The sequence below is a fragment of the Furipterus horrens genome, unplaced genomic scaffold (genome assembly GCF_987537825.1).
Source record: "Furipterus horrens unplaced genomic scaffold, mFurHor1.1.pri manual_scaffold_1, whole genome shotgun sequence".
Lineage (NCBI taxonomy): Eukaryota > Metazoa > Chordata > Mammalia > Chiroptera > Furipteridae > Furipterus > Furipterus horrens.
Window position 1 is genome coordinate 62,706,153 of NW_028327171.1, and position 13,482 is coordinate 62,719,634.

General features: G+C 46.2%; 1 protein-coding gene across 1 annotated transcript in view; it reads left to right on the forward strand.

Annotated features, from left to right (window-relative positions):
* Window positions 1-5,292: 5,292 nt before the first annotated feature.
* Window positions 5,293-13,482, forward strand: part of MED12L (mediator complex subunit 12L) — a 310,414-nt gene continuing 302,224 nt past the window's right edge. Inside the window, exon 1 of the mRNA XM_090275855.1 lies at window positions 5,293-5,514. Within this exon, the coding sequence (XP_090131981.1) occupies window positions 5,416-5,514 (99 nt within the window). The 5' untranslated portion in view covers window positions 5,293-5,415. The remainder of the gene's footprint in view (window positions 5,515-13,482) is intronic.

The window sequence follows — 13,482 nt, forward strand, 5'->3', positions numbered from 1 at the left end:
GTTTTCGAATACATAAAATGTGGTTGATCTGAAGTGAGATGTGCTGTAAGTGTAAAATTTACACTAGATTTCTAAGACTAAGTATGGAAAAAGAATGTAAAATATGATTACATTACAAAGCTGATCAAATGTTGAAATGACAATATTTTGTCTATATTAGGTTAAACCAATGTATTATTAAAATAGATTTCACCTATCTTTTTACTTTTTTAATGTGGTTACTAGAAAATGTAAAAGTACATATTTGGCTAGCAATATAATTCTATTGTCAGTGCTGTTTTAGGGTGTCTTAATGTGGGTATTCTTTACAGTTCTATAAGTAGCTTAAAGACTATATTAAGAATATATTTGGTTGGAATGTTAACTTAATCCTCTATTTCTTTTTCTCTATCCTTCCCACCTTCTCAAGTCATTCTCATTTTCCCTCTGGTTTAAAGGCTAAAGGAAAAGGAGAAATTTTCTTTTTTGATTCTGATGTAGGCACAAGATAAATACATTTAAATGTAATGGGGATATAAGAAAAACTGAAAGTAAGCAACACTGCCTGTAGACAATCTGTTAACAAAACATAGTAATATATACACTTGGACAAGCATCAGTCCCATGGGGAAACACAGCAACTTTAATTACTTTACCTACAGGCCCTACACTGAGAATTGTTTCTTTCCACTTGAGTGGAAGCATGCTCTATGCCAGAGCAAGCTGTTGGGAGTTTGGCTTCTGTTATACCAGGCCTGTTTTCTGAGGCTCACTTTTATGTGTTATGTAAATGATAATTTATATCTGTAGCACACTGACAATAATGAGTGCAGGTTAGAGGGTCAGAGGGATCTAGGCTTGATGCTGGCTTGTGCCAGTTACTTTACCTCTAGAACTTCACCTGCTAATCTGTAAAATAAGGATAATAGGATCATTTTTCTGATGGGGAAATACTCTGCCTCTGCTCCTAGCCCTTCTCCCCTCTCAGTTTTTGAAATCTGCTCTGCAAATACAATCAAGTCTCTGCCTTTGGCCAAAGAAATTGTATTCCTCACCTCAACTCTTGTGAAAAGAGCTTTGAGAAGACAACTGGCCTGGGCACTTGACATATGTCCACTGACCCAGACTGGAGAATGTTCAAAGTAAAGAAGTGTGGCTTGCAGAATGCATCCATGGTGGGCAAGGAGATTAGGCTGGTAAGAAAATGCCTGCACTAGAATATGTGCAGACAAAGGACATAGATGCGTTTTCTGCAGACCAAACCTAGGGAGAGAAAGCTAGCCATCAACCATCTTAAAGGGTCTTTGCCCAAGAGCACAAAAGAAGTCTCCACTATGAAGGAACTCCTTGCAGAATTCTGAAGACCAGGGCTCGCAGAGTAAGCATAATCAGCTAGGGAGGTTACTAGTGGTCTTTGAGGAGCCCTTGGATATGACCCAAGAAAAAGGGCCAGCTTTTGAACACTTGTCAGCTCAGAAAAGCAGCCCTAGAGAGTTAGCTTCATATTTGGAGGATAATGTCCTGTATGCTTAAAATGTTTATAATTCATCCTTCTCCGGCCACCTTTCAACCCCTTTCTCTCATCAGCTGTACTAAACTTCCTCAGGTGTGTGAACTTGTCTCTTCTTGCTAGGCTGAGGTCTGGCTAGGACCTGTCTGGGAAGCCTGTGGTTTTCTCTTGAGTAATCCTGTTCCATGCAAATTGTTCCCAGGCCTGGGGATGGGGGATGTCATTTAGCCTGGTAAAGATAAGATGTTCCTTTTAGGGATAGTAGTAAATGAGACTCACATTATTCAACAAGAAGTTGTGCTTATCAGCTGTGTTAACCAGCACCACGATGAGAAATTGAAGCACAGCACAGAACACTGTGGCTTCCATGTTAAGCCCACCATGTCAATTGGCTTTAAGTCAGCTTAAAGATAACTCAGAAGTGGAAAAACAGCAAGAGCGTAGGGTAGGGATGGGGAAACAGTACTATTCTGTGTGGCATGTTTGAATGCATGCCAATAAATAATGAGGTTTTAAAAGAAGAGAATGAAAAATAAGTGCCAAGGGGACTGAAAGAAAGGAAGAATCATCTTGTACATCAGGAGTTTGGGATGGGCTTCAAATAGTCCAGCATCTAAGGACTGTCTCCAGGTGGCTGTCTGAAAATGAAAGCCTGGGAATTCCTCATTTGGAAATAGGGGTGAGAGGTAACTGGGACCAGGGATTAAGGAGAAACAATAAGATTGGTAGGTGGGGGCGGATTGTGAAGAGTGCAAATGTCAGGGTGAGGGAGCCAAATGCCCATGGGAGTCCCATGTAATGCAAGAATGACTTTTGAGGAATTAAATGATATTTGAGTGTATTAAAGCTCTCTCTTTTTTAAATGTTGAGAGGGCCAAAGCATCTATGCCCGACTGTCTCAAAACAAGGGAGGGAGTTAAGAAAGTTAAGAAGGCAGACCAACAAGGGGAGAACTATCATTTTCCTTTTCCCCCCAAACCCTAGAGACACAATATTAACACATTTTGATTTAAAAATAACATATTTATGGTTAGCTAAGATTTTGAGTGATTCAGTAGTTTTTCCTTTGTGGAGGCCAGGTGGAGTATTTTTGCCTAGGTAATCAAGGGAAGAATTTAGGTTACATCTCCCATCAGACTGGAGTATCAGCACAAGGTATCCCCAAAGTACTAGTGATCTATCCATTCACACAACTACCCACCTAGCCATCAATCTTCCATCCCATACCGGCGAAAAAACATATTTTTGGGTGCCTACCATGTGACAGGTTCCATGCTCTGCCCAGGTTGAACAATAAATAACACTGTTCCCTCTAGTGTATGTCTTATGTTGGGGGTGGGGAAGATAAAACAAGAATGGCAAGACTTTGATAAACTGTCATAGCTGGGAGATGAGTAATTAGGGGTTCATTATAGCATTTCTTCTGCTTTTTGGTATGTTTGATAATTTCCTAATAAAGTTAGATAACAATTTTTTTGCTCAAGTAAGGAAGCTAGATTTAATAGATGTCTATGTCACAGGGCAAGTTCAGTTTGGAAGTTACACACATGGTATTAGTGAAGATAAGTGCTTGGGGCAGGACAGGGTGCAGAAGTGCACAGGAAATGCCTACTCATGGAGGGTAACTGTTCTCTAAAAGTACTTGCACACACTGAGTGAAGAAGCCAAAAACTATAGGTGTGATTTGGCCTCAGGTGCTGCATTGGGAGGTGCTAATAGGTACAGGTCAGGAGTGAGGAACTAGCCTCTACTACTTTTCCAAGGCCTTATCTACTCTTTCCTTCCTTCCCCTTTACTTAAGGTCATCCAGGGGTAAGTAGATATTCAGACTTGGCCAACATCTTCTGAGCACTTACTATGTGTCAGGCGCTATGCAGTCTTTGGGTTAGATTCTGCACACACCATCTTATAGATCTAGTAGCCAAGAAATTCCTCAAGGTGTGGGAAGCATGACACACTCAGGAAAGGGCAGTTCAGGAACCCTGTCCTTTTAATTCAAGCCCTGGAGAATGGGTGAGAGACTTTGGATCAGGCTACATAGCTTTGAGCAAGTCACTGGTCCTCCTTGAGCTCAGTTTCTCTATTTATAAAAAGGGTACAGTAAAACCTTGTAAGGTTTCTTTCAAGGATCACAGATCTTTACTGTCAAGATCCTGGCACCAAGCGAGGGCCCCAGAAGTGGCAGCCATCATCCTTGGCCAAGTGCGAGCGCATCCTCTCAGGTGCGCCTCCCGCGGGTGTCCCTCGGGACAGGACGGACCCGCCCCCACAGCTCTGGTTTTGCAGTGCGGGACACTACGGACCCGCCCCCACAGCTCTGGTTTTGCAGTGCTGGCAGCAGGTGGCCCAGTCTTGGTGCCCACGTCCCGAAGCGTGGAGTGGCGACGGGTTGGAGGACTAAGCTCTCCCCTAGAGGATTTCCTCCTTCCCCCCAGATGCCTGGCGCAGGTGAGATTTTCGGCCCAGGCCACCGGGACAGTGACTTTGGGAAAAGTCGAGGCGAGCAGCACTGCCTGCGGTTGGGAGAGGGGTCCTGGGGCGCCCCTTTCTTCCCCCACTTGCACCCCAAGGCCGGTCCCGGCGCCCGGGCCCACGGGCTGTGCGCTCTGCGGCTGCGAAAACCCGGAGGTGGATCGGAGCGCGCTCGCAGACAACTCCTCCGCGGTCCGGCAGCGGAGCTGGGCATGCTCAGTGCGGTCGGCGCGCCGCCGTCCGCCAACTCGGAAGCTCGCGCTTCTGGGCCGTGGGGGCGAGAACGCCGGCGTTGCACGCCACCCTCCCTCAGACAGTGGCAAACTTCTCGGCGTCCCCAAAGCTCGCTGGGACGGTACTGATACCTTACAAATAAAATCAGATTCAACCCTCATCCCCCACCCCATCCCAACCCGAATCATGGAGGCTGCGGCCACCAGAGTGCTGCCGCCAGCCCCTGGCCACTAGCTGGGGACCAACAGGTAAACTGTTGGGCGTGAGGGGGGGCGGGAAGGAGGAGCGGCGGCCTGGGGGAGGGCGGAGGCCTAGAGGAGCCCGAAACGCCCGCGGGCTGGCTCCCCCCGTCGGCGCTCACGGCCAACCCTCCTCACCCTCATCCCCAGCCCCTGGAGGGGCAGCAAGGGGTTAAGTCGGCCCCGTGCCTCTGTGAGCGCAGCCCCCCTCCAGCCTCTGAGACCGCCAGCTGCGCGACTCGGCGCCTGCCCGGAGCCGCCGATGCGCCACCGGAGCCCAGCGGGCGTCTAGGAAGCATCGCAGCTTCCTTACCCGCTGCATCTCTGCCTGCCCCTTCCCCTCCAGGCCTCTCTCTGCCGGGGTAGGGTCCGAGCCCAGGCGGCGGGGAGTGTACGGGGCTCCAGGCGGCGGCAAAGGATCCCTGCGGAGAAAGAGGGGCGGGGGCGGGCCACTCCGCTGTCTCTGCCTGGGGCCGGAGGGCCACCCCAGCCTGAGGCTAGCACTTGAGCCACCCGCCAGGCGCGGAGAAAAGTTTTTTTTTTTTTTTTCCCCTGTGCCCTTCCCCCCACCCCCTGCCTTCGTCCGGCTGGGGTGGGTTTGGGTCCATTGGTGAAAAAAGTCACACGTCCCCATCAGCTGCTCCTCCCCCTGGGGACAGGGTTGGAGGGGTGGAACTGGAGGCAAGAGCTGCGAAGGACCCAGGCTCCAGCCCCTCCGCCGCTGCCACAGGAGCGCACGGTGCGTCTTTGGGGCTTCAGAGCAGCCGGGTGCCCGCTGAAGGCTGCCCCCATCAGTGCGTGTCTGCGTGCCTGGCAGCGGCAGCATCCAACCTGCTTTATTCCTTCCTGCAGCGCCACAGCGAGCGAGCGATCGAGGAGGGGGATAGAGGGAGTCTGTCTGCAAAGTGCTGCTCCCTGGTGCTCAGAGGCGGCTGCTCCAGCTCCAACTCTCATTCATTTCGCCGGTTAACATGAGAGATCATGGCCGCCTTCGGGCTTCTCAGCTATGAGCAGAGACCGCTGAAACGCCCCCGGCTCGGGCCGCCCGACGTCTACCCGCAGGACCCCAAGCAGAAGGAGGTAAGGGCTCCGGCGGCCTCCCCAGCAACCGGAGCCGCGCGCGCTCCGCAGCGCTGACCTGGGGCCAAGTTGGCCCAGCGGGCAACGGCGGCGCTGCGGGGGAAGGGTCGGGCAGGGGACTGGCGGAGGGGGCCGGGTTCGGGGCTGTGGGACCCCCGGCGACAGAAGCAGAGCGGCTGTCAGTTCCCGCGCACCACAGGGGCGCTTGCTCTTTGGGTGTAGTGTAGGGTCGCTTCTCGGTTAGCGGGCCTTGCACGACATAGCTGGGTGCTTCATCGGGTTCTTTTTTGCCGTAACCTTCCAGCTCGCTCTCCCCCGCTTCTGCCTGCTTTATTTTTCTTCCCGCCGCTTCAGTAAATCCTGGTAAACTTTTTGGAAAATGTTGAAATACGGGGCATCCGACACGGTCTTGTACTGCGCTAGCTGATCAGCGAGTCGGGGTGTGTGTGTGTGGGGGGGGGATGGGCCTTTTCTGTTGAAAATTTTTGGTTTGGAGTGAAGTCGTTTTTATCGAGTTGATAAATATTTAACTCTTTGAACGTACTTCTTTCTGTATCTTCACACCCCTTTAAAGATCAATATTACGAGGAAACGCCGATTTCATCCCTAGAGGCGATTGGCTTAATTGCTGGAGGCTGTTTTGTATATGTAAAAGCCGTCGGGTTACCTTGGAAGGGAATATATCCTGGGATTGCTTATTTCTTTGAATGAAATTTCATTGTAGAAACATTGATTCGCGCACTAGGTACACTGTCCTAGAGTAACCATGACATTTGGTAGCCATGTGTGTGTTTGTCAGTAGTTATTAACAAGTAATTATGTAACAACTCTCCTGTTATAATGATCACCCTTCCTATCAATTTGCTCAGGGATTTGCCTTTTTTAAGCTCACTACCTACCCAGCTCTGCTTTTCTGAGTTTGGCAGTTGCAGCCCACCCATCCTCTATTTTCTTAGCTAAACCGAAAGTGAGCACGTTTCAGAACTTCTCTTTCTGGGAATCTAAAAACCCTCTGTTAAAAGTTTACAGGCCCACTGACAGCCCAGAAAGGACTCTGTGAAGAAGGTGAGGAGGGGGTCCTTAAGATTTCCTTTTGATAAGTGTATCTAATTCAATAATAGAGAAAGAGTGTTCTGGTCCAACTGTTTTGTTAATAATATTTTTGAAAAATAAGGAGTGAAAACTTCTTTTAGAGGTTTAGCACATTAAACATGTTTGAGCATCCATGGAGTAATTCAGATTGAACTGTGAAGGTTTTACAGGTGGTTCTCAGCTGAGGCTTAACATGAGGATAGGAGCATGATGAGACTTTTCGGATTTCTTGCCTCCCCATTTGCCATTTTCTCCCTGACTCAGAATAAAGTTAATTGTTAAGGACTAGAAATAACAGGCGAAGGACAAAGTGTAAGGAAAGTTAATAACTTAAAAGTTAGTGGCAGGAAATTCTTGGAAGTTTTGTTGGAGGCAGGTACATTGATTGGCTGATTTTTATCACCTTGTAATTAATGTCTTGCTATATCTTTCTAGAGGGCAACATAATTGATAGCATCTTCCCATTTAAGGGGTGGTGGCCTGGGATGCCATGTGGCCATTTATTTCTCAGGTCGACACTCATTCAGGATTGAGGCTGCTATGATCTTGGAAAAAATAGCTTGGGATTTTAGGATCTTACAACATTTTATGGAATTCTAAAACTGGAAGTGACCTTAGAGTACACTTTTTATAACTTTGACAAAGTGAAACTGAGACCCAGGAAAGGGGACCTGACTTAATCAAGTTGTGTGGTGAATAAGCAGAGGAGTTGGATTACTAAACCAGTATTTATATCAAGACCAAAACTGTGTTAAGGATGATTTATGCAAAATTATGTTGTTCTGATGTTACTCCCTTCCCCCCAAATCAGCCACATTTTCTCTCTCTGGAGCAGAGTCAGAGTTATGTGTGACAATAGCCAAATTTGAGTACAATGTGGAACAGGTGCTTTTCTGTTCTTGGGTGGTGATGTGGTGAGCAGTGTTTTTTTTACAAGCTTCATTGATTTATGCATTGCCTCAGAATTTCTACCCTGTCTCTGTATTACCTATTCTTTTGTTCTAATGGATTTGATATATACATAAAATATATTATTTATATCATGTGTATATAATTTAAAATTTTTATTTACTTGATATTACACACACAAATGATTATGAGTATTAAAATAAGACCATGGCATTAAAACTTTAAAAAGTTCATCTGTGCACCTAAAACCATACATATCAGAGGTATGTATCTCACATTGTGGGAAATGCTTATTTAATGGAGGAAGTGTAGGCTTCCAGGTTGGACAAACCTCGATATGGATTCTGGTTCAGCCTCTTTGCAATTGTGTGGCCTTGGGCAAGGTGCATAACCTCTCATTTGTAAATTAGTGTAATCTTGTTTTTCAGAAAAATTGGACAACCTGGTACTAAATTAGCATTACATTTGCATGAGAAAAACACTGGTATAAGGTATCCTTATTACTGTAGTTGTAAGTTTTAATTGTTGTTAACCAGTGCTAATAGTGTTCCGGAAAACGCCTCCCAGGGGATAGGATGGGACCCTTTAATGTAGACCCTTTGCAGAGAAGTATGGGGAAAGTGGAGAGCTACAAGCTTTAACCTGCTGATGGGTTGATTATTATAATTATTGGGGAGTGTGCTGTGGATTAGTACTTCACGGGATTTTATCATATATTGTGTTATAATACTGTGCCCTCTGGAAACATAGACTGTACTTCAGCCTTGAAAACAGGGAATCAGAAAACTAGGTGTCAGCCTTGATTCCCTCTTTTACGTTACACCCCATAATACATCTTTCAGGACATTGGTCTAATCCAGTTACCAAACATATTTCCAATGCATTCACTGCCCCCTAGTTTCACCAAAATGCTCGACCTCCTTTTTGCTTCAGGCTGACTTTTTTTTCTGCCCCAGGACTCATATGCATGATGCTCTATCTTCCTGGATACCTATCTGCCTATCAACCTCTCCTGTTCCACCTTAGTGTTCTCACCTTAGCCTGTGGTTTGGAGGGTAGGCTCTAGAACCAGTCTGCCTGGATTTAAATCCTAGTTCTGCTGTTTACATAGTCCTATCCTCTGTGCCTCAGTATCCCTTCCTGTAGAGTGGGGTTGGGAATGCTACCTACTCCATAGGGCTGTTGGAAGTTTGCATGGATAGTACTTGTAAAGCACTTAGACTAGAGTCTGGCATGGATTCAATACCCAAATATTTGCTGTTATAAACTACTGTCAGGCCTGCTTCTTCTTCATGGGTTAAGTCTCAGCCCACTAAACCACCTGAGAGGCCTTTCTAATATAAGTATATAATTTATGATTATGTGTTTATTTGCATGATGCCACTCCCTACTAAAAGGTCAATTTCAAGGATGAGAGCTGTTTCAGGCATTGCTGAATTACCTGGCATCTAGTGCAGTTAAGTTTCTGGGCATGAGTACTTGGAATGGATGAATGAAAGTGGGAATGAATGAATAAAGAGAGAAAATTGGTGCCTGAGGGGCATTAAGGGAAAGTCTAAGTTAAGGAAGAAATTACCCTTGACCTCTACCTTAAAGGCTACAAAGCTGAAAGCTAAATTAAACTCTATAAGTAAGAAGGAGGAGTTTTCCTTGGGGCAGAAGAGGCCTAAACAGCTGAATAGTAAGTATTTTCAGGAAATCAAATTAGTTAGAAAGATAAGTTGGGGCAATAGTGAGATTTCCAGGTATCAGGAACCATACAGCCCCACCAGCAGAGTCAGTCCAGGCGGAAGATTGCCTGGTGTATAGTGCAGAAGCTGCTCGTGGATGAGTACTGTATAACTTGGGAGGTGATGGGGTGGGAGTGGAGGGGTGGTGGTAGTGGTGGTGGCGGCAACGGCAGAGTGTGGATAAACCAGAACAGCCATAGGGCTTGTTAAGAACAGATGGCTTGGTTCTTCAGATTCAGTAGGTTGAGGGGGGGTCCATAATTTGCATTTCTGACAAGATCCCAGGTGATCCCAGGCTACTGGTTTGGGCCCCGCTTAGTGAACTGTGACCTAGAGAGAAGAAGACCTCCAGTTCTGCAGAGGCTAGAGAATTCTGCCGACGCAGGTAGGGCAAGATTAGACATCTGTGTCTGACTGAAGTTACAGTAGTTTGGTTTAGCACTCAGCCTAGCCAGGGTTTGGTGGGCTTTTCCCAGGGGATGTGCCCTCTCTGATCGCAGATCTAATGGGATGAGTCAGGAAGTCTCAGTCCCTCTGTACCTTTTATTACACTTGGAATAAAGTACAAACTCCTTACCTAGCCTACCAGCCTGGCCACTGCTCACTTCCACAACCCCTGCCTATAGCCAGGTCACCTGGCTTGGAGTTCTCGCTCCATCACTTAACTGCCTGTTTGACTCAGGTCTCACCTGTGGAAGGAGGTTCTTGTTTGTTTCTGCCTCATGCCGTTGCTGCGAAGACAAAATGCGATTTGAACCGTGCCTGGCACACGGACAGTGCTCAGCACCAGCCAGATACTGTTAGTGTAATAACCCACTTACCCCTCGCCCCACTTGTGAAATGATCCCAAGGCTTCCCTTTGTACTTAACAATAACATCCACAAGACCTGGCCCTTTAATAGCTGGCCTCTGGTCCTTGAGTCACCCTTTCCTGACTTGCTCATCCCCCTCCTGGGTGACCACTGGTCACCTCTGTTTTCTTCCAACAGATCCAGCTCTTTTGTGTCCAGGCTCCTGTCACTTGCTGTCGCTATAGTCATGTTTTCTGTCATTTGGCTCTTAGAGGTTCCCACCCATGTTCCCTGTCCTTGCTTGTTCATTACCTTGTGTTAGTGTGTTTTGTAATGCTTGTCAGTGTTTGAAAGTTCATTATTAGTTGCTTATTCATCCCCTGGTCTTCTTTCTGCATTAGAATGCAGGTTTCATGAGAGCAGGGGCTGCCCTGTGATGCCCACATGCTCAGGGCTGTGAGCCACAGTGTGCCTGGGGTTAGAGAATGTGCTCAGTAAATAGTTGTGGAAGAAATTAATGAAATGCAGAGAGAACTCTTACTGAGTAGTTGTATTTATAACACTTAACTGTCCCAATGCATATTTTATGTTGGCAAAGACTTTTCTTGTTAGCATCTAAAACTCTTAAAACAGTAAATGCTTATTTTAGAGACAGCTGGGGAGGTGGGGTGAGGGTAGGTGAACGTTTGTTTCTTTATAATCTTTGAGAGGGAGGATGTTGATAAAGTTGCCTGGGAAGAGAGGACAGGTTGGCGAGTTGCCTAGGGGACCAAAAGACAGAGGTGGTTAGGGTGAAAGCTTCCCCCTGAGATTAATTGGCCCCATCAGAGACACCTGCTTGAGTACCAGTGTTCCTGGAGGGGCATCTGCATGTTTTAACTCTGGCCTCAGGAGTCTCTGAGGCCAGAATCTGTGCATAGGAAGCACTGGGTCAGACTGGGTCAGAGGCCCTGCTGCTTCCTGCTGCTCACAGAAGTGGTGCTACCCAAACTCTGTGGTCAAGGAGGAGGAACTCAGGTGGCTGTCATTTCTCAGGGCCTGCCAGCACCTGCAGCGGAATCAAAGAAGCTTGTGAAATAAGCCAGTCTCTGAGAAACACAAATATCATATGATCTCACTTATATGTGGAATCTAATGAACAAAATAAACCGACGAACAAAATAGGAAAGAAAATGCAGATATAATGCTCTACCTTCACCCAGACCTGCTGAGTTAGAATTTCTGGGGAGGAGGCTGAGGAATTTGCATTTTGAACAGGCTTTCTAGATGATTCCTAGTCACAGTAAGTTTGAGAACCATTACATTAGTTTGTGTCTTGACCTGTAGAGAACCTTGTGGACCACTCCCCCTTACTCCTACTACCTGCTCCCCTCTATTTGATGTATTAGAATCTTTAGACAAATACACTGTTCAAAGTATTAGTAACTTTTGGTACTATAAAATAGTGCAAACGAGCTTAGCTACCTTCCCCCCAGAAGTTTTTTTCTAACCATGGTTCGCAGCGTAGTTTTGTTTTCTGTCAGCTGTAATGGTTTATAGCAGAGTAGAATTCTATGCCTTGGTCTTTAAATATCTGCAGCTCCCTCCTGTCTGCACTTGGTTAAACTGTGGCACAGGGGAGCAGTTCATCCAATGAGGATTTTCTTTGAACTTGTTCTGGACTGCAGAGTTTTATGTTTGACTCTGGATCAGGGTCAGGGTCCCAACTGGGCACTTTGGGGACTCGCGCAAAACTGTTAATTTGGGGTGCAGCCAGTCTTTGGGATATTTAACTTGGGCTGGCCCCTGTGGAGGTGAAGTGTGATTCTTTAGGAAGTTGGAGGAAGGACCAGGAAAGTGATGTCTGGAAGGCAAACTGCATTGGCTGAGGGGTAAGTAGGGAAGATGAGGATGGACAGAGTCTGAGGATTTTAGTAAGCCAGGGCCTCTTGTGGGCATGTGTACATAGGTGTGAAAACAAAGCAGAAGTAGAATGGAGTAAGTGAAAGTTGGAAACTCCAAGAATTGTGATATATTTAATGAACTTCTGAACCCCACTTGTGAGGCTTCTTTTTTCTTTAAAAAAATATTTATTTATTTTTTTTAGAGAAGAGGAAGGGAGAGAGAAAGAAAGGGAGAGAACATTGATTGGCTGCCTCAACTGGGGACTGAACCCACAACCCAGGCATGTGCCCTGACTGGGAATTGAACTGATGACCTGTCGCTTTGCAGGACGACACCCAACCAAAGGAGCCACACCGGTCATGCTGGTCAGGGTGGTCAGGGTATGAGGCTTCTTGACCGACTAGGCAGGAATTGGAGCAGTTGGAGGGATCCATAAGAAGAGGGAACGTGATTAACAGTTCTCTTTAGTACTGCTGTCTGAGTGCTGAAAGGAGCTGGTTGACTTCGCCTGGAGAGAAGCCGACCTGAGGCTGGGGCCTGCCAGAGGGAGAGGCCTGCCTCCTACACATTCCTGGCAGAGAAGGGAAGTGGAAACACTGACTTTTAATTGTCTTTAGAGAATTTCTGAAGCTGGGTGATGGCAACAACAGAGTGCCTTGTAACAACCTCCAACCTATTTCTCTGTCCTTTACATAATAAAAATGTCATTATGTTACAAAATAGCATGATTTTATAGCTGTCAGAGGGAAGGGGGTAGGGGAGCTGGATGCAAAAGGTGAAGGGATTAAGGAAAAAACAAGAACCCTGGTCCCCTCCCCCCAAAAAACCATAGACAGACAACAGCATGGTCATTACCAGAGGGAAATGGGAGTTGGGGGAGACAGGAGAGGGTAATGAGGGGATAAGTGGTGATGGAAAGAGATATGACCTTGAGTGGTAAACACACAATGCAATATATAGATGATGTATTATGGAAGCGTACACCTTAAACCTACATAACTTAATTAACCAATGTCACCCCAATAAGTTCAATAGAAGATATACATGGTGGGGCAAAAGTAGGCTTACAGTTTTAAGTGTGGAAAACACACGAGAAAGAGTTTATTCTTTTATTATTATTTATTGTATTATTTTCCATAAGAACAACTATAAACCTACTTTTGCCCCACCTGTGTGTCTGTATAATCTGGAAGGATTATTACCACATGCAAATAGTTGTTATCTCTTGAGGATGGGATTAAGGGTGATTTTTACTTTCTTTTTTGTACTAATCTGTATTCCAGGCTGTAACAATAACTGTGTACTGCTATTGTCATTGGGGACAATAACTTAAAGAATAATTATTAGCTGACTTTGACTGAGTTTACAGGAATGAGTCTTTGTTGTTGGTTTCATACCAGGCTAGAGCCCCTTTAGCTGAAGCATAAACAGAGGGACTTTACAGGATACAGGTATAAACACTTACATGCCTGATGCTGCCAAAGTGTGGTAAGGCTGGTATGGGGGCTCTCATGGGAGCATTTCAGCTCTGCCACTTGTGCTGTGTGATCTGGGGTGTTCTG